Source organism: Pipistrellus kuhlii, unplaced genomic scaffold (assembly GCF_014108245.1).
Source record: "Pipistrellus kuhlii isolate mPipKuh1 unplaced genomic scaffold, mPipKuh1.p scaffold_m20_p_20, whole genome shotgun sequence".
Classification (NCBI taxonomy): domain Eukaryota; kingdom Metazoa; phylum Chordata; class Mammalia; order Chiroptera; family Vespertilionidae; genus Pipistrellus; species Pipistrellus kuhlii.
The window spans coordinates 16,781,164-16,804,580 of NW_023425516.1; the positions used below are offsets into that span (position 1 = coordinate 16,781,164).

Genomic DNA, 23,417 nt, shown 5'->3' on the forward strand with positions numbered 1-23,417 from the left:
AGTGCCTGCCCTAATTTCTAACTCTGAGGGCCAGTTTGAAGCTGGCAGATTCCAGGGTCTTGACCTCAACCTGGTGGGGGCGTCGTGTGACCCCTCTGCTGCAATGTCACCTGGCCCAGAGGTTCCCTGGCCACTCGCCTAAACGGCCCCCTCCTCACCCTCTCGCCTTAGCCTGCTTTTCTCCACCGTTTGTTCATTCTCACCTGAGGATATAGTTTTCTATTGATTTGTAGACGGAGGAGAAGGGAGAGACAGCGAGAAACATGGATGTGAGAGAGACACATCATTGGTTGCCTCTCTCACAGGCCCCAGGGATGGAGCCTGATCTTGACAGGAACCAAACCTGAACCAGGCGTCTTCAAACTACGGCCCGCGGGCCACATGCGGCCCGCAGAGGAGTCTGATCCGGCCCGCCAGGTTTTTTGGGCAGTGAGCGCAGCCGAGGTGTTACAGTAGGAATTAGTAGTTCATATAGTCTGGCCCTCCAGCTCTCTGAGGGACCGTGATCACTTTAAAAAGTTTGAGGACCCCTGCCTGAGCAAACCATTTAGGGCTCTCAAGCCCCCGCACCCTTTTTAAAAAATAAATTTTATTAAGTTTTTACAAAGAGGAAGAAAGAGGGAAAGAGAGTTAGAAACATCGATCAGCTGCCTCCTGCACACCCCCTACTAGGGATGTGCCTGCAACCAAGGTACATGCCCTTGATCTGAATCGAATCTGGGACCTTTCAGTCCATAGGCTGACGCTCTATCCACTGAGCCAAACCAGTCAGAGCTCTCAAGCCCTTTTTTACGACTGGATATCCTATTTCATTTATTTGAATCTGTGCCTGGCTTGTTCTGAGAACTTTACCAATATTAATTCATTTAAATATAATGCATTTTGCATATATTATACTGATGGCTTACACGGTTTGACTCTATTCCCGCTTCCTTTCCCCCCCTCTAGGCTGTACTGGAAGAAACTCTGTCTTTTGCTTGAATTCTAAAGTAGAAAAACGTGGGTTCAAACACCAGCGTCATCACTCCCTAGCTAAGTTACCTTGGAGGTGTGACTTAACCACTCCAGGCATCAATTTCTTCATCCATGAAATGAGAATCAGAACAGTGTGACAGGAAATAAAGAAAGAGGCCTAACCCAGGAACAGACACAGGGACTGCAGGAGCACAGATAAGGGATATCTGATCTCCCTGTAGGAGGCGACCCTGGAGCGTGCATGGAAGACATTGAGATGTTAATAAGACATTTAGATGTTAATAAGCCACATCCCTCAACACCCTGGCAAATCACTCTGCATAACGGCCCAGCAGACAGCAAATCCTTTGCTGTTCTTTTTGTAAAAAAAAAAAAAAATATATATATATATATATATATATATATATATATATATATATATATATATATATAAAATTAATTTCAGAGAGGAAGGGCAAGGGAGAGTTAGAAACATCAATGATGAGAGAGACTCATGGATGCCTCCTGCACCCGGCCACCTGGGCCTGTGCCTTGACCAGGAATTGAACCGTGACCTCCTGGTTCAAAGGTCAACTCTCAACCACTGAGCCATGCTGGACAGGCAACTTGCTGTTCTTAATAGAGGCAAACTGAGCTGCCTGGGTTTCTGGTTGATTCGTGAGAAGGATGGTGGAGCCAGTTTGCTAAGTTAGGGCGGAGGATTGGACCACTGCATGTGGGGGTGTCTGTGCAATGTGCACGTGGAGACTGAGGTGGGGGAAGGAAGGGATTTGGGATGAAAGAAAAGCTTTCTATTACCGAGTCAAGCCAGTATCTTGACTGATCGATCCTCCTTGGTATCTTACTCCGTGTCCCTATACTGGCCACCTCTTCCCAGGATGACAACAGCAGCCTCTGTGTTGGTCTCCCTCCCTGCCCCCGCCCCACAATCCATCCTCCGAAGCAGCCAGAGCTTTCTACAGCGCCCCCTAATGCTTGCCATTGGTTCTCAGGAAAGCCTTTCCTGACCTCGCTGCCCCCAAAGAACTGACTGGTGAGGAGCCAAGAGAAGAAATAAAATGGAGTCACTCCAGTCAAGCTGCTAAATGACTGAAATCAAGTTAGGTTAAAGTGTGAGGAAATGATTCTCTATTTGTTTTAGCTAGCCTGGGAACCTGAACTTATGAACTTTGCAGTCCTGGGCCAATGCCTGGATACACATCAGACCTCCAGATTACCCTGTGGTCACCCACCAAAGTGCTCATGTGTCCAGACCATCTGGCACCCAAACTGCCTCGCCTCTGACTGATAATGGTGCCGGACTGATCCTAGGGCTAAGAATGCAGGACTGAGTCTTCTCAAGAATGTACTTTTCATTATAAGAAATTTTAACTTTCCTCTTTGGAATGTTTCTGGGTTTTTGCCTAGCTGTGTTTCCGGTTTGCACACCCTAAGGCCCTTGAATAAATCTTTATCACTTATTTCTAGCCAAAATTTCCCAATTCACTTATGCTCAGTTGACCCTGGATTTCTAGACACATAGAAGGATGCACTTAAAAATATTAGCAAAATAATTTTGAAAATGTGCCTCGTATAGTATCTATAGGGAATAAGTTCCAAGACCCCCAGTGAATGTCTGAAACTGAATAGCACCAAATCTTTTTTATGCTGTTTCTTCCTGCATCTACATACCTATGATAAAATTTAATTTATATATTAGGCACAGTAAGAGATTAACAACAATAACTAATAATAAAATAGAATAATTATCATAGTATACTGTAATAAAAGATGTGTGAATGTGGTCTCTCTCTTGCTCTCTCAATGTATCTTATTGCCAAAACCGGTTTGGCTCAGTGGATAGAGCGTCGGCCTGCGGACTGGAAGGTCCCAGGTTCAATTCCGGTCAAGGGCATGTACCTTGGTTGCGGACACATCCCCAGTAGGGGGTATGCAAGAGGCAGCTGGTCGATGATTCTCTCTCATCGATGTTTCTAACTCTCTATCCCTCTTTCTTCCTTTCTGTGAAAAATCAATAAAATATATTTTTAAAAAGTATATATATATATATCCTATTGTACTTATCTTTCTTGTAATGATATGAGATGATAACATTCAAGCCTGAATCTGTGTAAAACCATCTCTTACTTGCAGTGAATGGTTTGTTGTTTACTCATTTGAGGGGTCTCTTGCTGAAGTCTTACTTGGGGGTCAGTGCTTGCTGGCTCAACACTTTTTCTGTTCATGCCCCACCTCCTCAGATTTAATGTCTTTCCATCTTTTTTTAAGCACTTACCACACTCTGTGGCTATAATTTTTGCAGTTTGAAGTGCGACAACGGAACTAGCACAAATTTCTTATTCCTGCTTCACAATCCCATAGATAGAAGAGCCGTTCTCACCCTAGTCGGTGGTTGGCAAACTCATTAGTCAACAGAGCCAAATATCAACAGTATAACGATTGAAATTTCTTTGGAGAGCCACATTTTTAAAAACGTAAACTTCTTCTAATGCCACTTCTTCAACATAGACTGGCCCAGGCCTTGGTATTTTGTGGAAGAGCCACACCCAAGGGGCCAAAGAGCAGCATGTGGCTCGCGAGCCGCGGTTTGCCGACCACTGCCCTAGGTCTTAGCAACCTCAGCGTACAATTTTTTTTTTCTTTCCTTCACCTTGTCCCTTAAAGGAAGTGCTTTCAAGCTTCTCTTTGGCACATCCGAAGTGTGGTCATCGCTATCCTAGCACTTCGGGGCCCTTATTAAGTAAAATAAGGGTCACTCAAACAGTAGCACTGTGATACCGAAGCCGTCGATCTGATAACCGGCTACTCAGTGACCAACAGGCCGGGAGCGACACTGGACAAAGGGATGATTCATGTCCTGGCAGGACCGCGCGGGGCGGCTTGAGATTTCATCCCGATACTCAGGCAGGCGTACAATTTAAAGCTTATGATGAATCGTTCATCTCTGAAACCTTCCACTTAATTATTTTCGGGCTGCGGGCAACAGGGAAAGCGAAGCTCCAGGTAAGGAAGGGCCCCTATAAGGTGATGGACTCACTTTTGTGAAATCCCCGAGGGCGGTCCTAATCTATTTTGCTCACGGTTCAGCACGCCACGCCTTACGGGAGGTGCTCAGTCAATAGTTCATCAAGGAATGAATGGCTACCTCTTCCCTGGGTGACAGCAGCAGCCTAGGTGTTGGCCTCCCTTCACTCCCCTGCCCCACAATCCATTCAGGTAGAACAACAAATCGATGTTTCGAATGAATGAATGAACGAATGAATGAATTTCTGCAAAGACTGCCTGTGGAATGAACAAACGAATGGATGATTGAATGAATGAATGAATGAATTTCTGCAAAGACTGCCTGTGGGTGCTGGGCAGGGATCCAGGAGGCTTTCATTCTTTGCCTCCCAACCGTCTCCGGGGCAGTCTCGGCTTTGCTGGCCGCCTGGCCTCAGTTTCCCCGCCCGTGCAGCCCCCGGGCCTCTGGAGCCGGACTTGATGTCCAGGGGGCCGGGCGGGCGTGCGCGTGCGCGTGCGCTGGGCGCGCGGGGAACGTGATCGGCGGGCCAGCCGGGGCCTCCCCGTCGCCTTGGCTCCCGCGCGCCGCGCCCCGCGCACGCGCCCCGCCCCACGCGCACGCGCACGCGCGCCGCCCCACGCCCCGCCCGCCCGCCCCCGCTCCGGCCGGCGCGCGCCGGCGGGGGAGGCGGAAGGCGGGGGCGGGGCGGGGGACGCGGACCGGGAGGGGCGGGCCCGGCCGGCGCGGCTCGGCCCGGCCGCCGGTGCGCGGCTCCAGGAGCGCCCCGGGCCCGGCCCGGGCGGCGGCGGCTCTAGCCCGAGGCCTCGGCGGCCCCGCGCCGCGCCGCAGCCATGGCCCTGGTGACCCTGCAGCGCTCGCCGACGCCCAGCGCCGCCTCCTCCGCCAGCAACAGCGAGGTGAGCCCGGGCCGCCGCCGCCGGGCCTGGGCCGCGAGTGCGGGGCGGGGGGCTCCCCGCGGCCGGCGAGCGCGGGGCCTGCGGTGGGGGGCGCTGTGCGACCCGCTGGGGCGGCCGGACTCGGGTGTGTGTGTGTGTGTGTGTGTGTGTCTGTGTGTGTGTCTATCTGTGTGTTTGTGTGTGTGTAACTGTGTGTCTGTGTGTGTGTAACTGTGTGTGTGCGTGTAACTGTGAAGTTGTGGCCCCGTCTGAGGGTGACTGTAAGACCTGAGGGTGACTGTGTTTGGGGTGTGACTCCCGTCTCAGGGTGACTGTGTATGTGGATGGGTGTGACTCCCCTCTGGGGGTGACTGAATGTGTGGGTGTCACCCCTACTGGGCTGGCTGTGCAGTGAAGCTGTCAGTGTGTGACCCCAGCCTGGGGGTGACTGTGCAGACACTGTGTGACAGTGACCCCATCCCGGGGTGACTGAATGTGCGGGTGTCACCCCTACTGGGCTGGCTGTGCAGTGAAGCTGTCAGTGTGTGACCCCAGCCTGGGGGTGACTGTGCAGACACTGTGACAGTGACCCCAGCCTGGGGGTGACTGTATGTGTGGGTGTCACCCCAACTGGGGCTGGCTGTGCAGTGAAGCTGTCTCTCTATGAATCCTGCCTGGGGGTGACTGTGCAGGAGACCGGATGTGGGCCTGGGACACCTAATGGGGCGACTGTGTGAGAGGTGGGTTCTGAGATGTGTGACCGGGTGGCTGGTCTCGGCCCTTCCCCTGAGCGCCTGGCCGTGTGCCTGTGAGGCTGTGTGTGTGTGTGTGTGTGTGTGTGTGCGCGCGCGCGTGTGTGTGTGTGACTTTCGCTGCCTGTGACTCTGTGGCCTGTGTTCCAGAAACTGCCCGTGTGATGCTGTGCGAGAGGCCGCCGGGCGCCCTGTGACTGTGTGAGATTGTCCCCCTGATGGCACGCTCCCGGGGTCAGTGGCTGTGCCCGTGTCCCCGTGGCAGTGACCGTGTGTCATGTCACTGTGCAGCCCAGCCTGGGTCTTTCCTTGTTGTCCTATCACTGGGGGGGGCGGGGGGGGGGGGGCGGGTGTTGCATGTGTACATGCATCTGGCCCTGAGGCAGAGGCCGATGCTGGGGTTTCCCCGCTGCACAGATGCATTCTGGGGATGCATGGTGGCCCTGCAGGGTTTCTGTGAGCCTGTGTGTGTGGCTGGCTCCTTGTTCCCCGGGCGGTTGGGGAATTGGTCCTCTGAGCCTCCTAGACGGTGCCAGGCTGGGTCTGGGCCCTCCGAGCAGGGCACTGCTGCAGCCGCGGGGCTGAGGCTCTTGTCTCTACCCATGCTCACCTTCTCTTGGAGAACCAGCCAGGCCTCCGGTGTAAACTCCCCTCCATGGCCAGGCTGAGTGCGGCTCGCAGATGGAGCAGCTGGAGGAGACTGGGCACTGTTTGGAGAAGGGAGAGGAGGCTGGAGGGGGAGGAGCCCCGTCGGCCCAGGAAGTGGCCCCTTGTCTGCGGGGGAAGTTGAGGAGAGCAGGGAAGAGTGTGTGTGTGTGTGTGTGTGTGAGAGAGAGAGAGAGAGAGAGAGAGAGAGAGAGAGAGACAGAGACTGGAGGGCCTGTATTTGGCTTACGTGGCCCTGTCTGTCCCACCGGCCGGGGAGCTCTTTGGCCTGTTTTGCTGGGACTGGCAGGAACATTCTCAGAGTGGCTGCCGATGAGTTATCTTGGCTACAGACAGAAGATTCTAGCAGTGCCTCCTCTGCAAGCCGAGAAGAACCTGGAAGTCAGGCTGCAGTCCTAGTAGCTTCTGTCCTGTCCACAGAGTCATCTGCCCTCCCATCATGGCTGCCTTGCCGTTGACCCAGTGCCTCTGTGCACTTAATCTCGTGTTTCCTCCCCAAAAACGATGTGAGAAGGAGGGAAGGCTTCAGCTCCAGGAAGGGCCTCGCAGCCTGGGTCTCATTCACATGCCATCAGTTCACCGTCGAACGTGTATACGTCAGTGGTTTTAAGGTTGTGCGAGCATCACTGTCTAATTCCAGAACATTTTCATCACCCCAGAAAGAAGGCCCCACCCTTAGCCCTCACCCAGAGCCTTCCTCCCTGACCCCTGACCCCCCACGCTGCTCTCACCAGCTCTAGACAACCACTAATGCACTTCGTGTCTCTCTGGGTTTGCCTATTCTGGGCCTGTCCTGTAAGTGGGATGATAGAGTATGTGGTCTTTTATGTTTGGTGACTATCACTTACCTCATGTTCTCAAGGCTCACCCACATTGTGCCTCATGCCAGCGCTTCATTCCTCTTTATTTCCGTGGTGGAGATGCACCCCGTTTTATTGGACATTTGGGGTTTTTCCACTAGAGGCATTTTACGTGGTTCTATGAAGCATGATTTTTCCCAAGGTGCCCGGGCCCTGGTAAACATAGACTCATCCTCAGCCAGCTTCCATTGGACGGAAGTCCGGCAGCAGCGAGCCGGCCGAGGCAGGGAGCGTTCCTGGAAGGCAAGGCTTCAGGTAGGAGGAGGCCTGGAGAAGAGGCAGGACCGAGCAGAGAGCGAACAGAGAGAGAGCAGGCTGGGGCCAGAGAGGCTGGGGCCAGAGAGACGGGGGCCAGCGGCTCTGCCTCCAGCCTGGCCTCCCTCAGGCTACTTCCCCTCTCTGGGCCTCGACTCATTCAGAAGGGCTGAGTTCCCTCTTGCGTATGCTCTTTTGACATATGTGGTTTGTCAGACTGACCTTCCCTTGCCTTTTATCCTGAGAATCAGAGAGAAAGAGAGAGAGAGAATTCAATGGTCTTGAAGTATCTACCCCCAGATCACTTCCTCATTCACCAGAATTCTTTGAGTGAGAGATACGCAGGGCAGCTGTTTCCTGGTCCAGCCTGTGCTGCCAGCGGCGTGGGAACGGAGGGACAACGTGGCCTGGCCAGCCGAGCAACGCTCCTCACACTTTTGATTGTTTTCTCTCCTCCCACTCCCACCTTTCACTATCTCACTCAGGGCATTTTCAGGTTCACCTCATCTCGTTCCTCTGTGAGGACAGGTAGAGAGCACCAGAGCGGATAAATCAATAACCTTCAGGAATGGATCATCACGTTATGCTTGACAGACATTCACGATGACTAATTTTCACGGGCAAATCTCCAGTTTCGTTTGGGGGGGGGGGGAGGGTTGGGTCAGGATTTCTGTATGTTGGCACTGCTGGCATTGGGGCCTGAGAATTCTTTAAAAAATATATATATTTTACTGATTTTTTACAGAGAGGAAGGGAGAGGGATAGAGAGTTAGAAACATCAATCCGCTGCCTCCTGCACACTCCCTATTGGGGATGTGCCCGCAACCAAGGTACATGCCCTTGACCGGAATCGAACCTGGGACCTTTCAGTCCTCAGGCCGACGCTCTATCCACTGAGCTAAACCGGTGAGGGCGGGGCCTGAGAAATCTTGGTTGTGAGGGGCTGGCTGTCTCGAGCATTGTAGGCTGTTCAGTAGCACTCTGTCCTCTACCCACTAGATGCCAGTAGCACCCTCCACAACAAGGCTCCAGCCATTGCCCAGGGTCTCCTTCTGGAAACACTGCCCCTGGGTGACAACCATTGCGTCAGACCTAGCCTTCTCTCCGAAGTCCGTAGTGGTGGTGGTGGTGGTGGTGGTGGTGTGAGCGGTTTTGCTTATGCTTCACTCGAAACCCAACCTCACAGCCCTGGGGCCAGCAGAGCGCTCCTTGATTTGTCTGCTGCTTCCGTATGGAGCAGGGAGTGTGAGAACTTGCCACCAGTGCATGCCTGTGCCTACTTCTCTATACTTAATAAATACAGTTAATAAAACGAAGGGGCTCCAGAACCCTCTGGCGTGTGTCCCTGGCTGCCTGGGCCCCTCCCTACACCAGCTCTGTACCCCTTTCCCATCATCCTGTCAGGTTTCTGTCCTCCGTCAGCCCTGCATCTCTCCCAGCCATCACTGCTTTCCGTTCAATGGGCTCCTCTGTGTGACATACAAAACACTCCAAGTCCCAGTGCTGCCGTTGTTTGGTGAGTGTGTGTGTGTGTGTGTGTGTGTGTGAGTGTGTGTGAGTGTGTGTGAGTGTGTGTGTGTGTGTGAGTGTGTGTGTGTGTGTGTGTGAGTGTGTGTGTGTGTGAGTGTGTGTGTGTGTGAGTGTGTGTGTATTCTCATTTCAGTTCTCTCCTTGAAAGTGAGATAGGGGAGTGGGAGGGGGAGAAAGAAAAATTACAGTTGGGGCTTAATCATGGTTACTTTTGGAGCCTCCCCTCTTGGGCTTTGAACTTTTAGAAATATTAAATGTCCCTTTCTTTCATGTATATACATCAATCAATCGCCCAGAAGGTTTTATATTCAACAAGTGAGCCTTTTTGAGAATCACCAAGAGCTTTTCAGACCCACAGACACAGCCTGATCCTGACCACCGTTCACTGTGAAAGACTTGCCTGGAGTGGGTTGGCTGTTTTTTAAAACCTGTCTGTTGAGGCTTAGAACGGTATTGATCACTCAGTTATGGCCTAGCTCAGTGGTCGGCAAACTGCGGCTCTTTGGCCCCTTGAGTTTCTAGCAAAGGCCAGCTTAGGCGTACCCTAATTAAGTGAATAACAATGTACCTACCTATAAAGTTTAAGTTTAAAAAAAATTGGCTCTCAAAAGAAATTTCAGTCATTGTATTGTTGATATTTGGCTCTATTGACTAACGAGTTTGCAGACCACGGGCCTAGCTTGAAGGAGGAAACGGATTCTCTGAAAACACAGCCCCCCTCCCTTAAAAAAGAGAAACAGGATAAGATCCACCACCCACCCCTCCCAGGCAAGTTGAGAACCGAGGGCTGCAGAGGGCCTTGGGCAGCAATGCCAGATAGCAACGTCCCGTCCCGCTACCAGATATTGATCCAAGGTGCCGTGGAAGGAATGTGGGTAAACATCGGGGAACTTGTGAATTCCTCCGTGGGAATGACCCCGAGGAACAGCGAGCAGGCTTGGCGAGGAAAGGGTGCGGCTGCTTAGAAATCGCCAGGTTTCCTGGACGCCTGTCCGTATCGTCTTCAGACACCAGAGCAGAGAGCGTGGACTCGTGTCGCAGGCTGGGTGCTCGTGCTGTCTGTGATGTGACATTCTCTCTCTTCTCTGTAGCTGGAGGCTGGCAGCGATGAAGATCGCAAGCTAAACCTCAGGTAAGCGGCCTTTTCGTTTTCCTTCTGAAGTCTTCTTTCAAGCAGGTAAGAAATACACTTTGTTGTCGGTTTTTTTTGTCCAAAATGGAGAACCCTCAAAATAGGATACATTATTATTATTTTTTTTTTAGTAGCACCTTAATTATAAACAGTTCTACCAGCATTCCGTAATGTTTAGAAAAGAAGGAAAAGAATTGCCACTATCCTTGCCCTTGCTTTACCATTATATACTTTCTTCCCTTGGCTTAAAAAAAAAAAAAAAAATCATGTGATATGCTCTCACATTTCTATCCTGCTTTTGGGAGGATCTTTCTTTTGAGGTAAGGACATGGCTGATTTGAAACAGACATTCAGCCTTCTAAGTTTATTAATTCAAGGTGTGTGTTTTTGTTGTTGTTGTTTTTTTGGTGCTTGTGAGAATTCTTTAGCTATACTCATTACAAAAATCCCTGCTGTATTCCATAGTAGACACCAAAAGCATTTTTGTTTTCCTTTGCCCCCCAAATTAAGGTTTTCCCCTTGGGTATTTTGGTGCTTTGCAGACGATTCTAGCGCTTCGTTATATAATGTATTCTTCTGTGCCAGGGAGCCATTCTTAAACTCTGACTCTTTCAGTTCAGAAGCATAAACATTTCAGGGACATTGTCCTTTAAAAAAAAAAAAGTCTGTTCCATCTTGGGAGGAGGAGGAAAATTAATTGGAAAAGGAAATCTGGGATCAGAAGCTGGCATTCACTCCCGCAGCAGGACGTTCCCCGGGTTAACACCCGAGCAGGAGTATGCTCAGCTCGTGGGTGCAGTTTCTGCGTGTTTGAGGGAAGGGAAGGAAAATGCTTTTATTGTGGCACACGTGATTTGTAAACATCCTATGCGTGTAGGGCAAACCATAGCCTGCAGAAACCACAGAGATGCCATCTCTCCATTGCTGGGCCCTCGTTTCCAGGTGATGCTCCAGGAAGGACCAGCGACGGTGACACGTTGACTCTTTGACCTGGTGTTTTTGGTAGCTCAGGGTCTTGGCCAGGGCCCGCAGGCTGGAGCCAGCCAGGTCCCCAAGTGGGGGCAGTCACGGGCCATGGTGCAGAGCACACTGGCACGCGGCTCTGCTCGGAGGCAGGGAGGGAGGCGTGGTCTGTGGAGGGGCAGCACTGGGAGTAGGGCTGTCACTGTGACCACCGTGCGGGGCCCTTTGAGCAGCGGCAGGCGCCCGGGTCCCTGCCCCAGCCTCCCTCCAGCCCTGACCTGGAGTCAGAATCTCTTTCCCCTCTTTCCCCCCATTCCTTTCCTCGGGGCTCTGGCCCAGGACAGAGATGTCTCACTGGGATGGTCTTTGGGGCAAAGAGCTATTTTTGGTTTTCTTTCATTGCTCTTCTTTGGCGGACAGCGTAGTGTTTTATGATTCTCTCTCCCTCTCCCTCTCCCTCTCCCTTCCTCTCTGAAATATATATATTTAAAAGAACAAATATATATATATAAAACAGCTATGATATGAAAATATGTATTTGCCCTTCTGGCCATAGAGGGCCCCGTTCTCTTCACCGTTTGGAGCTGGAGAGGAACTCCTGAGGAAAGGAAGCCCCATGATACACGCTGAGTGGCCAGATGATGATGATCTCTGAACGCATAATAATCTGGCCACTCAGTGCATAGCCTATATAATAAAAGGCTAATATGTAAATTGTCCCCTCGACCAGGAGTTCAACCAGCAGGCAGGCCAGCCAACTGCCCATGTCCCCTCCCCCTGGCCAGGCTGGCCGGGCCCCACCCATGCACGAATTCATGCCCGGGCCTCTGTGGGTCTCAGCTGTCCATCTAAGACAGAGGTAAACGACGACCTTTCAGGGTCATCGGTAGATGGCATGGGCTCCTCTCCCAGAGTCAGGTCCACGGCGGGCTTGGGGAGCCGTTGCTGGGGTTGGTCTTCCTACGATGCTGCTCAGGTCAGTTGGTTCACGGCATCAAACTAGAGGGGCCGACCCCCTGCAGGAGTCGTGTCCGTTGGGTCACGCTGGACCGGCTCCGAGGGGTCCCACCACTGCGTGCACTGCACCCCTTACCTGGCTGCATCCCCCTAAGACACAGCTAGCAACGCACGCGTGCAGAACCAGCGTTGCCATTCCGACAGTTTCTCCGAAGGCCGTCTGGAAAACTCAGGAACCGATGCGCTCCCGCCCAGAAGAAAGCTGACGGCGCAGAGCAGTGCAGGCCCCTTCCCTGCTCCTCTCCCCGGCTCTGCATGTGCAGACTGCGGCCGGCCCCGGCGATCCCCTTTTGGAAGCCGTGCCGCTCAGACTGTGGGAATTGGTGAGCAGATGGCCCCGCTGGCAGAGGCTCCTGGCTCCCTCGCCGTCCTGGGCGCTGCCTCCGCCTGGCAGGCGATGTGAGTGGTTGTGTGCCAGGCGGGGCCCCAGGAGAGAATATGGTTGTGAGGATCAGGGGTGAATGTTGTTGTTGTTGTTGCTTTTCGGCATTTCCAAATCAAGCGCATGAGCTGCTCATGAGAGTTCTTTCCATTTTTCTCGAGCCTGGCCGGGCAAATGTGTGGGCCAGAGCAGCAGGATCTGGTCTTCTCTGTTTTATCTGGTTTCAGTGGTCAGCTGTCAGTCCCTTACCGCTCTGCCTTTTCCTCCACGAGTCCCTCCCCTTTTGGTCTTGACCTGGAATTCCTCAGAGGACCCCATTCTCCTTAGAACAGCAGTCGGCAAACTGCAGCTCTTTGGCCCCTTGAGTTTTTAGCAAAGGCCAGCTTAGGAGTACCCTAATTAATTTAATAACAATGTACCTACTATATAATTTAAATTAAAAAAATTTGGCTCTGCAAAGAAATTTCCATCATTGTACTATTGATATTTGGCTCTGTTGACTAATGGGTTTGCTGACCACTGCCTGTGCCCTGACCAGGAATTGAACTGTGACCTCCTTCCTGGTCGATACCCAACCACTGAGCTACACCAGCTGGCACGTTGTTGGAAAACTCATCCTAGAGTGGGGACCAATGAGAACAGAGCTGAAGTTAATTTGATTCTGTTGAAACTTAATTAACTTTATGATTAAGGTTAACTTAAAATGAATTTTGCTCCAAGTAGTAGGTTTCATTAAACTTTCTAAATGCTAATTCTTAGACTTCAAAAGAGTGCCTTGGGGCCCCTGTCTCATTCTTCCCACATGCTTGGCACACCAGGGGAGCGTGTGCACATAACAGGAATGCTCCTGCCAGCTCTTCATCAGAACTGGTGACCAGTGGCTACCCTCCCAGTGAATGGAACAAAGCCGTGAGAGGGAGTCAGAAAGCCTAGGTTCTGTCCCGAGATATAGCATCTGCTGTGCAACCTTAGGCAGGTTGCTAAAGTCTCTGGGCCCCCATTTCCTCCTTTGCAAAGTGAAGAGATGGATTAGCTGATGGTTTCCAAATCCAAGAATAAGAGTCCTCGGACTCACAGGCTAGCTCCATGTTACATTGTGCTTCTGATCGTTCATGGTAAATTTGTAGCATGCTGTTAAGAGTTTCTCCTTTATTCCCACACTAAGAGCCAGGTCAGATGTTTGTGGGGCATCTAGCCAGGCCAGTGTTAGGGTTTGACCCTGAGACGGAGCAAACTGGTTGACCCCTGAAAAGTGGGGTCATTCGTCAGGCACCCCAGCCCTCCCCTCAGGAGCGGGCCACATGCACAGTAGTGCCATTTGGAAAAATGGGACCCGCCCTCAGATCTCGTCGTTGGCATGGGTTTCGCTGCGGTCAGATCTCTGGGTTTGGACAGTTTATTAGAAAATTCCCGGGCCTGAAGCATCCAGACGAGTTGTTCTGCTTCAGGGAAAGCCACAAGAAAGAAACAGGATTAATCAAAATAGGATTAATCCCAGTAAGGAGGAGTCTTCTTCAAGATGTGCAGAGGGATGGGACCAGGGAGGGGGGCAAGACCCTGAGCCTGGCCTGTGGGGGTCCCTCTTCAGGGGGCGGGTGTGGTATTGTTGATGGTTCCCATGGTGGAGGCGATGTGCTGATGAGGAAACCTGGCTGGCCTGCCCGTGGGTGTGGCCTGAGCATCGGGGTGAGATGGGCGAGATGGTTGTGTGGATTACAGAGTCACACAGGTCGGCCTGTGCCTGACAGCAGGGCCTCTGGGTGGGTGTAGGTCCCACCCCCTGACCACCTGCATGTTCATGACCTTGGGCCAGCCACCTGCCCTCCCTGACACTGAGGGTCTTTGTGAGGCTCAGAGAGTGTTGGGTTGTGTGTGTAGTGCCTCGTCCTTGTCTGATGCCGCCTGATACGTGGTACCATGAGTTACTCTCATTGATGGTGGTGAAGGCCCCTCCTCTCTCCCTTCCTGACCATCTTCTCCTCCATGGGTGGACTCAAGATCAGTCCCCCACAAAGGCCAAAAGGTCATCCACATGGAAGCTAAGAGGAAAAACAAGCAATGCTTGGCCTAATTCCCTCCAAGTTCTACTGAACTTTGTACCCACTCTCACCATGTTTTGTATTTTTATTTCTGCAGATTTTTTTTTTAATTGAATGGCTACTTTTGAAGCTGTTTTTAAAAAGACTTTGTTTCAAAGAAGGTTGTTGGAGGTCCCCGTAGGAAAGGCCTGTGCTCTCCCGACAGGGCCCCCCTGTGCTGGCAGGAGGAATTCCCGGTCAGGGCTTGGCACATGTGTGCCAGGAGTTCTCCAGGCGTTTCCCCAAAGCTGGCCCAGGCAGAACTCCTACCAGCGAGGGGACCGTCGGTGTGGTTTGGAGACAGCCAGGCCAGCTGCCACCTCTGTAAATCCCTGGTCACTTCCCACATGTCCAGGCCCACCTGTTCCAGGCCAGGTCTGTTGCAGGGACGTTTAGGAGTGGCCCTTTAAGGCTGGGGTTGAGGCCACTGAACTGTATGCAAGACGGCTTCCTGCGGCCCCTGCTCCCCACGCCCCCGGCCCAGTGCAGCCCCCCTCCCCCCCTCCGCCATGCGCAGCAGGAGGGAGAAATGCCTCTGGTGAAGCAATCTGGTAGTGGAAGTGATTTTTATCTAATAGTTTACTCTGTTTATCTGTTTAGCCAATGTAAACGTGGTGCCTGTATGTGTCCTGGTCCTGTGCCGAATGCTGGATTCCATGTTAAGTTAAAAAAAAAAAGTCTTCCTTCTAGAGGTAGCTGTGAGTGCTGTTCAGCCATAGCTCTGTGGGAAAGGGATTTGACAGCTCAGTGATGTCATTGAAACAATGTAATTTAAAATTAGTAAAGTGAGGCCGGCCCATGGCTCCGTGGTTGGGTGTTGACCTATGAACCAAGAGGGACGCGGTTCGATTTCCAGTCAGGGCCCATGGGTTGTAGGCTCCATCCCCAGTAGGGGGTGTGAGGCAGCCGATCAATGATTCCCATCATTTATGTTTCTCTCTCTCCCTCCCTCTCTCTCTAACTTCCTCTCTGAAATCAGTAATATATGTTATAAAATTAGAAACATGGGGCAGGGAGAAAGTGGGGGGAAATAAGCTGAAGTCATTGGAAGGTTTATATGTGCAGTGTATGGCATAATGTTGCTACAGTTACCGGAGTTTGGCTACCAATCTGGCCGTGAGCTTCCTAGGAGTCAAAACAAAGGGAGAAACAAGGTCAGCTGCTTGATTCATGGTGTCCTTAGAACACCGCCAGGTCAGTTCCTCTGAGGCACAATTCCTGACGGACACCCTGATAGATCATCCAGATAAGTATCGGGCATTCATAAGGAAGCCCAGGGCGAGGGGCAGACAGTCAGGGCGTGGGCTCCGCAGCCCACGGGGAGAGCCGATGCCGTGTGTCCATCCCACCCATGAACCTGGTGTTCGGTCCTGCAAGGTGAAGTCAGCTCAGCGTTTGGCGCCAGAGCTGCCGGTCGCCCCAAACGTCGAAAACAGGATGCTGAGTCACATCCTGCGGGCCTGCAGCATCCTGACTTTGCGTGCCCTGCACAATGGGAGGCTCGCTCAGGCAGGTCGGCCCCTCGCTGCTCCAGAGGGTGGCCTCAGAGCAGGAAAACGTTAAAATTAGGTCTTCCAGGAGCCCAGCGTGTGTGTGTGTGTGTGTGTGTGTGTGTGTGTGTGTGTGAAGTCCACACAACCTGACACACACAGACCAAGAGGAGCAAGGAGAGCAATGCTCCCCATCATGCCCCACAGCCCAGCGCACCTTGCCGTTCTGGGAAACACAGAGGGAAATGGTCCTGGGAGGAAGTGTCCGAGATGGGAGGAGAAAGCCAGGAAGTGTGCCCGTGACAGTGACCAGTGAGACGGACCCAAGCTTTTATCACCTGCCAGTGCAGAGTGAGTAGTGTTTTACCGAAAGCCAAGTAAGTGGAAGTTGAAAAAATAAAATTTATTTTTATATGTATTTTTAAAAGGTATTTTTTATTGATTTCAGAGAGGAAGGGAGAGGGAGAGAGAAACATCAATGATGAAAATCATCGATCGGCTGCCTCATACATACCCCACCCTGGGGAGTCAAGCCCACAACCCAGGCCTGTGCCATGACCAGGAGTTGAACCCTGACCTGGTTCCTTAGTCGACACTCAACCACTGAGCCATGCTGGGTGGGCTGAAAAAAATACTTTTTAACATTTTGAAACAAAACGTACGGAAAAGTGGCAAGTACAGGACAAAGAACTTTTTTTCTGAGCTGCTCTGAGAGAAAGCTGCCAGCCGATGCCCTTCGGATACAGGTCTCTTCTCGGCCATGCGAACTTGGCAAGTGCCATAACCTCTCCGAGCCTCCGTTTCCCTCTGTGTCAGATGCAGGTGGATGCTGAGGATTTGGTTAGGTGATCCGTATGCAGTGCTCAGCAGGATACTCTACAGTAGGGGTGTCGAACTCAATCAGAGAAGGGGCCAAAATCTAAAATCCAGCCTAAATCTCGGGCCGAATGGTTTACTGAACAGTCATAAACTGTCGTTGTGATGGAAACGCAGCGGAGTGCAGTGATGACAGCGCGGTGCGGGCCACATTGCAAGGCCTGGCGGGACGGATTTGGCCCGCGGGCCTTGTGTTTGACACATGTGCTCTACAGAGATGTTTTACCGTCCATGTGTCAACTAGGGCACACTGTCTTCTGGGCACTGAGAGGGACTGGACACTTGGGTGCGGTAGAGAAGTTAGTTTTGTGTTGTTCGAAGCACTTGGTTGCCTAGAGCCGTGGTCGGCAAACAGGCTCGAGAGCCACATGCAGCTCTTTGGCCCCCTGAGTGTGGCTCTTCCACAAAATACCACGGCCCGAGCGAGTCTATGTTGAAAAAGCGGTCTCAGAAGAAGTTGAAGTTTAAAAAATGTGGCTCTCCAAAGACATTTCAGTCGTTGTCCAGTGATATTCGGCTCTGCGGACTGATGAGTTTGCCGACCACTGGGCTAGAGGACCCCGGCGCCAGGGCCTGTGACTCCACCTGCAGCGTTTATTCGGCGAGTCCCTCTTGTCCCGTGCACCCTGTGCGTGGTGAGCGCCGAGTCCCAGCCGCTCGGGGAGGACGCGTGTTTGCGTAGAACCGCCGTACGTCAGCCCGGGAAGGAGACTGGAACACTCTGTGCGTCCTGGCCAGCAAGCCCCATTGTGATGTTCAAGTGCCCTGACCTGGCACGACCACGCCACCACCAGTGAGCAGGTACACAGGCCTAGGAATTGCAGGTCTGGGAGCCAGGTTAGGGCGTGATGGCCTCGAATAGGGGCTGGGGCTGCATATACCAAAGGCAGGACGGAGAACCTGGGGCGGGGGAGATGCACCGTGGGTGGGATTTTGGAGTCGTTTCAAAAACATTTCCTTCTCGCGCCTGTTCTCTCTGGCTGGCTAGGCGGTCATTGCTGCTACCCCACTTCCTGCACGTGGCCTCGCTGGGGTCTTCGACCCTCCTGTACCGGCTGTCCAGAGGAAGGTGGCACCAGCTCCGGCTCCCATGGACAGGGCCTGAGGCACTTGGGGGGCCATCAAGAAACTACCCTAAGGGTTATCAAGCCAACGCAAGGCTCCTCATTTGCTGTCTTACTTAGCAGTGGGGGGTGGGGGGAAACCCTGCTTTGGCAAGCTTGCCAGTATATTCAGCTGCTTGCTCCTCCCCGCTGGTATGAAGGGGAGCTGTGGAGCTGGCTGCAGAGAATGTCTCTTACTGTCTGCAATGCTGCTGGACATTCCTTCTGTCTGAGAGAAGCCTACGCCTTCCAGCCAAACAATACACGGCCCAGCAGCACCGACACTTGTAAGGAGCCCTGCCAGCATTTCTTGCCGGTGACCCCGTTCCTGAGTGCAATGCCCCGCGGAGCTGGAATTTCCCTCTTCTCCGCGCTGTATCGCAGGAAGCGGTTTGGGAGTTCCAGCCGCTAGCCGTGTCAGGTGAGGTCCTTGTTCGCTTGTGCCCTGAGGGATGGTGCTTGGAACAAGGCCCGGCCGAACTGTACCGCGGAGCACAAAACAGAAAGACCATGGCCTTGGTGCAACTCAGGGTCTTTGCGACTTGAACATGAACTCGAAGTGAGGGGAGAAGCTGTGGGAGAGCGGTGGAAGGGTCTTCTGTCTCCCCCTGCCGTCCTCTTCGCCTCTCCAACTGGGACGTCTCCCATCTCCTTCACATCTCCATAAGCTCCCCTTTGCTGGGAGTGGGGTTCTCTGTGGTTCTGAGGTCCAGCATCCCGCCCTTGGACCTGGGGGTTCTGCCGGAGGAGCCCGGACTTGGAGCCTCTTCGTCTAGTCCTGCCCCTCGTTAGACAGATGGCCACAGATGAGTCCTTATCTTCTCTGTCTTGGTCCTTTCATGAGAAGAATGGAAACTCGTTCTTCTAAGAAGTAACAGCAGAAATGGAGGGATGAGCCCCCTGTAAGCTGTAAAGCACCATTCCGATGGAAGGTGGCATTTACTACTGAACACACAGCTCAGTGAGCGCTGCTGCTGCACCGGGCATTCCGGCGCTGAGAACTTCTCAGCTGACGGACGGCCCAGCCCGAAGCCCAGGGATTGGTCCTTAGCTCTGCCCATACTGAAACGTGAATTTACTGCTACACTCAGGGATGACCAGCTTCCGAGAAGCCAACTTAGATTCACCAAATTGATAAGAAACTGACTTATAAACCAGAATAGGCATTTATGAGTTCACAGAGGGGCCTTTTACAAATCCTCCTCTGTTCATCACAGGGGAGACGTAACGTGATCTTCCAAGTACACGTGTGTATGCATGTGTACACGTGTGTGCGTGTGCACCTGCAGCACCCAGTATGTTCCTTTACCGGGCAACCTGCTGCCTTACATTGCAGTGACTGCCTGTGTCTGTCTGACCCACTAGCACGTAACATCGACCCAGGGCGGAGCCATGTCTGTCTCATTTCTGAATGCCCAGGGCTTAGCCTTGACCAGACAGTAGATATTTGTGATCTAAATGGAATTAGCATTTAGATCACAAATATCTTGGAAGTGGTCAGTGGTACCCACCTTTACATTTGTTCTCTCTCTCTCTCTCTCTCTCTCTCTCTCTCTCTCTCTCTCTCTTTGTTTCTGGAATTATCATCACGTTCACTAGCCTGACCACAGCCCACTCAGTAGTCATGGCGCTGAGCCTACTGCAGTCGAGGGCTGGTTCTGTCCTCATAAAAGTTGTTTCAACCAGTCCAGTCACTTGGGACCCTTTTCAGAGCCTGTACCTGAGGCTCATGGTCTCTGGTTTTGTGCGAGATGGGTGTCAGGGATCCCCAAATATAGCGCTGAAGCACCTTCCTGTTTCCTCGTCTCCAAAACGAGCATAGCAATGCCATCTTCCTGGAAGCGTTCCTAGAAGATCAAGCCCGTTGACATTCGCTCGAGTGCTTTGTCCACAGCTCTCACCAGAGTCTCATCTGTCATCGCCGCTGCCATTCCACACCGTGCGGCGCGGCTGCCTTTCGAGGGCAGGGACGCTTGTGCCCGAGAGCACTGGGTAGATGATGGGCAGGCGCGCCGCCCTGCCAACCTGTTCTGCTGCTTCCAAGGAGGGAGTGGTTTTGTGCTCTGACCTGGCGTGACCTCCCTCACGGTGTCCAGGTGTGCTCCTCCCCTGAGAGGACCTCGCGCTCTCAGTGGTGGAGTCGTTCACCAGCAGGAGACGCTGATCGTGCACCTGCTGTGTGGGAGGCATTTTTAGGATGCCCACGGGAGAAACCAGCGTTCCCATGTCTGCGAGGTTCGGGGTTCCCCCTGGCTATGGGTCTGAAGCCCTTGGGGAACTTTTAAAAAGCAGGTGCTCAGACTTAAGTGCAGACCTTCTGAGTTAGCATCAGTGAAGGGTAGACCTGGGCATGAATATGCTTTGGTCCATAGGTTCTTCAGATGGACAGCCAGGGCTGGACAGCAGGGCATTCAGATAAATGCAAGTTGCTGCACTTCGTGTCTCTGTTTTTCAAGGAATTAAGTTTCTAAGTGGCCTGGCACACACCCAAACCACCCAAACATATACCCGTCCCTTAGAGAGGGTCATTGCCTTAGCCCCGGTGGACACGTGTGCAGGCGTGGCTTAGCATGTCCTTCTGAGTCTGCACATATTTGCTATTTGAACGAATGAACAGAACCCTGTAAGTGAATATCAGACCACGAATCACAACCCAGACCATGTATCTTGTTTTCTTAAACGTCGCTGTGCACCGGAATCGGTGAGGTTGTCCTGGACACTGACCCAGGCGTTTGACGGGCTTCCTGCAGCTGTCACATGGCGAAGGGCTTGCCTGCCCTCAGAGCTGTGGGAGCTGGACACCATGCGGAGCCGAGTGCCTGGCACAGCCCCTGCCACGTGGCAGGAGCTTGGTAATGGCAGTAATGTAATGCTTGTGGATGGGAAGCAGCTTGGCCAGCGTGGCCGTGCCACCCACAGAACTCTGCTTTTGCAAGTGCCCCGTAACTGTGGCAGCTGCCCATGGTCACGGCTGGGTGAGTGGACGCCGTTCTGAAAAAGACAGAAACCCCTCAGTGTGACGATGGCGGCCGGCACGGGTGGGTCACACGGACATGTGCCCGGGCGGCCAGCTGTTCGCCCTCCCAGCTTCTGATGCGCACCCTCTGGCCTCTGTGGAGGCCACCACGGCGTGGGAGGGAAGTGATTAGAGGAACTTCAGCTGCCTCGCTCCCTCTGAATGGCCCTTTCATCAGGATGTGCAGGCACAAGGGCCTTTTTCAACCCAAATATCAGGGGGAGACGAGACTGCCACCAGAGCCATTTGCTCTCTGGGCGGGAGCATCGGCTGAGGCCAAGGCCGAGGGAGGACTCCTCGCCAGAGGACTCCAGCCTCTTGCTCACCTGCCCGCCTGCTCCTGGGGCGGAAGGCAGGAGCGTGGGGTCGCTGACCATGTGATCGCCGCAGTCATGAAGCTTCTTTATCTCACCGACTTCTGCGTCTCCCTGCAGCCACCTCTGCTCTTCAGAGGCTTCCGGCCCACATTAGTACGTATCCCCTGCTGGTCTCTGTTCTCTGTTCGCCTGCCCTGCTCCGTGAAGGGACCAGTGGCTGCTGATGCCCTGAGGGCTGGGGGTTTTTGAGGAGCAGCAATTAAGGTTTTTCTCTCTGTCTTCAGTGCCTTGTAGAGACTTTAATCTCGCGGCCGCGTCTGAAGCGGCGGGAGCCAGTGTCTGAGGACACGTTCATCCCGTGGAGATAACGGCGCCGGGGATGGGGGTCGGGAGGGCAAAAGTCAGCTTTGTTTTTACTTGGAGATTTTTCTTACAGCGACGGAGGGAAACAGTTCCGTTTCGTGTGTCTGGGTCAGACCCTCTGGAACTCGAGGCGAACTTTTTAGGACACCAGCATCCTGCGGGTTTTCTGTGGCTGAGATGGGTGGTTGGTGGGTTTGTGCTTCTGTGCCATGGCCCAAGTGGGTTTGTTACAGGGCCTCCTTCCCCAGAGGGGCGCCTTGAGACCCGGGAATCGGGGTACATTGCCCCTGGGTAGTCGAGGCCTGGCAGAGCCCTCCACGGCGCCCTGGCGGAGGGAAACAGTGATCGCATCAGCCACGCCGAGGGCGCCCGGGGCTCTGGGCCTGCAGTGAGCGGGGCACAGAAGACGGGAAGCAGGGTCTGGGAGAAATACCCGTGTCTTGTTCTCCTGATCTTGTGACTGCCCTGGCCGCGCGGCCCAGACAGTCATCCTGTGCGGCCGTCCTCGCGCTCTGTCCTCTCGCTGCCACCCAAGCACAGGTGAGGGCGCGGGGCTGCCCACAGCTTCCAGTCTCCTCCTCTCCACCCTCTCCAGTACACCCCAGCGAGGGGTTCCGGGAGGGGGACAGGGCCCCATCTCGCAGCTCTCCTATACTTCCTTCCCCCCCAGCTTCTCGCGGGGATGGCAGGCCCTGCCCTGGCTCTTTATCAGTCTCAGGGACCCCGAGGAACAGCTGGCCCCGTCAGCGATCACAGGATAAAGCGGCCTGTTCCTCTGCATTGTTCCCCTTTTTTCCCAAAGGAAGTGAGAGGGAAACCAAGGGGAATTTCTGCCCGTGATTTCCAAGGCGAAGGTCACGGTTCATGGCTGGCTGTTTCCAGCGTGCTTGGGGTTCGGATCAGGGCGGATTTCTGTTTTTCTGTTTTTTTAACTCGTGGACAAAAGAGGGTGATGTGGCCTTGCAAACCTTTCCACCCGCTGCTTCCATGCGCTGGTGGTTGCGTTTCTTTTGTGGGCTTTGGAGTCCCTTGGGCAGCTCTTCCAGATTTCCCTGAGCATCCGCAGTGAGTGATCTGTGTCTGAAAATAAAGTTGGTTGTGAAAGTCTAAGGAAGGAGAGGGGATCAAAAGAGGAGGGTGGGAGAGTGCTGGGTGAAACACCACAGCCTGGGTTTCAGACGGGCCAGGTGGGGGCCACAGAGTCTCTCGCCTCCCATGGGTGAGAGCGAGGCAGCAAAGGAAGGCTGCCTCCGTCTCCTCCATCGGTTAGAGTCCTGGGCTCCTCAGCACTCGTCACTGGCAGCACAGATATCTGACGCATACTAGGTGGGGAGGATGGCTTGGCAGTGCCTTCGCGATCATAAATAAAGAAGCTGTACAGAGGTATTGGTGTTACAAAATCTGTAAAGCCCATTATCAGCAATTCCGAGGCCCCAGTGAGAGAGGCAGACGGAGCCTTCCTATTTGATATTTGAGCAGTCCCTATTTTTAGCATGGGAACTCAACCAGGAGAACCAGCAGATGGGATTGTGGACTTGCATTCTAGAAGATAACCGTTTCTGATTCCAGGATCTGCTGGCTCGCTTGCTAGCTTGTGGGGTGAGTTTTCGTGCCACCTCGAGTTACTTGTTAGAGGTGCTGGCGGTCCTATTCCAGGATTAGAAGTTCACTCACAGGGGATGTCTGGCCAGAGGTGCTCTTGCTTTCTTATGTTACCGAAGACGTGGCTGTGTTTCTGCCAG

General features: G+C 53.1%; 1 protein-coding gene across 2 annotated transcripts in view; it reads left to right on the plus strand.

The window, feature by feature from the left end:
• The first annotated feature begins 4,710 nt into the window (after window positions 1–4,710).
• The window catches only part of SSH1 (slingshot protein phosphatase 1), a 39,225-nt gene continuing 20,518 nt past the window's right edge, over window positions 4,711–23,417 (plus strand). For both annotated transcript variants that reach the window (XM_036448749.2, XM_045585642.1), the window contains exons 1-2: window positions 4,711–4,896; window positions 10,030–10,070. In XM_036448749.2, coding sequence (XP_036304642.1) covers window positions 4,831–4,896; window positions 10,030–10,070 — 107 coding nt within the window. In that variant the 5' untranslated portion in view covers window positions 4,711–4,830. The remainder of the gene's footprint in view (window positions 4,897–10,029; window positions 10,071–23,417) is intronic.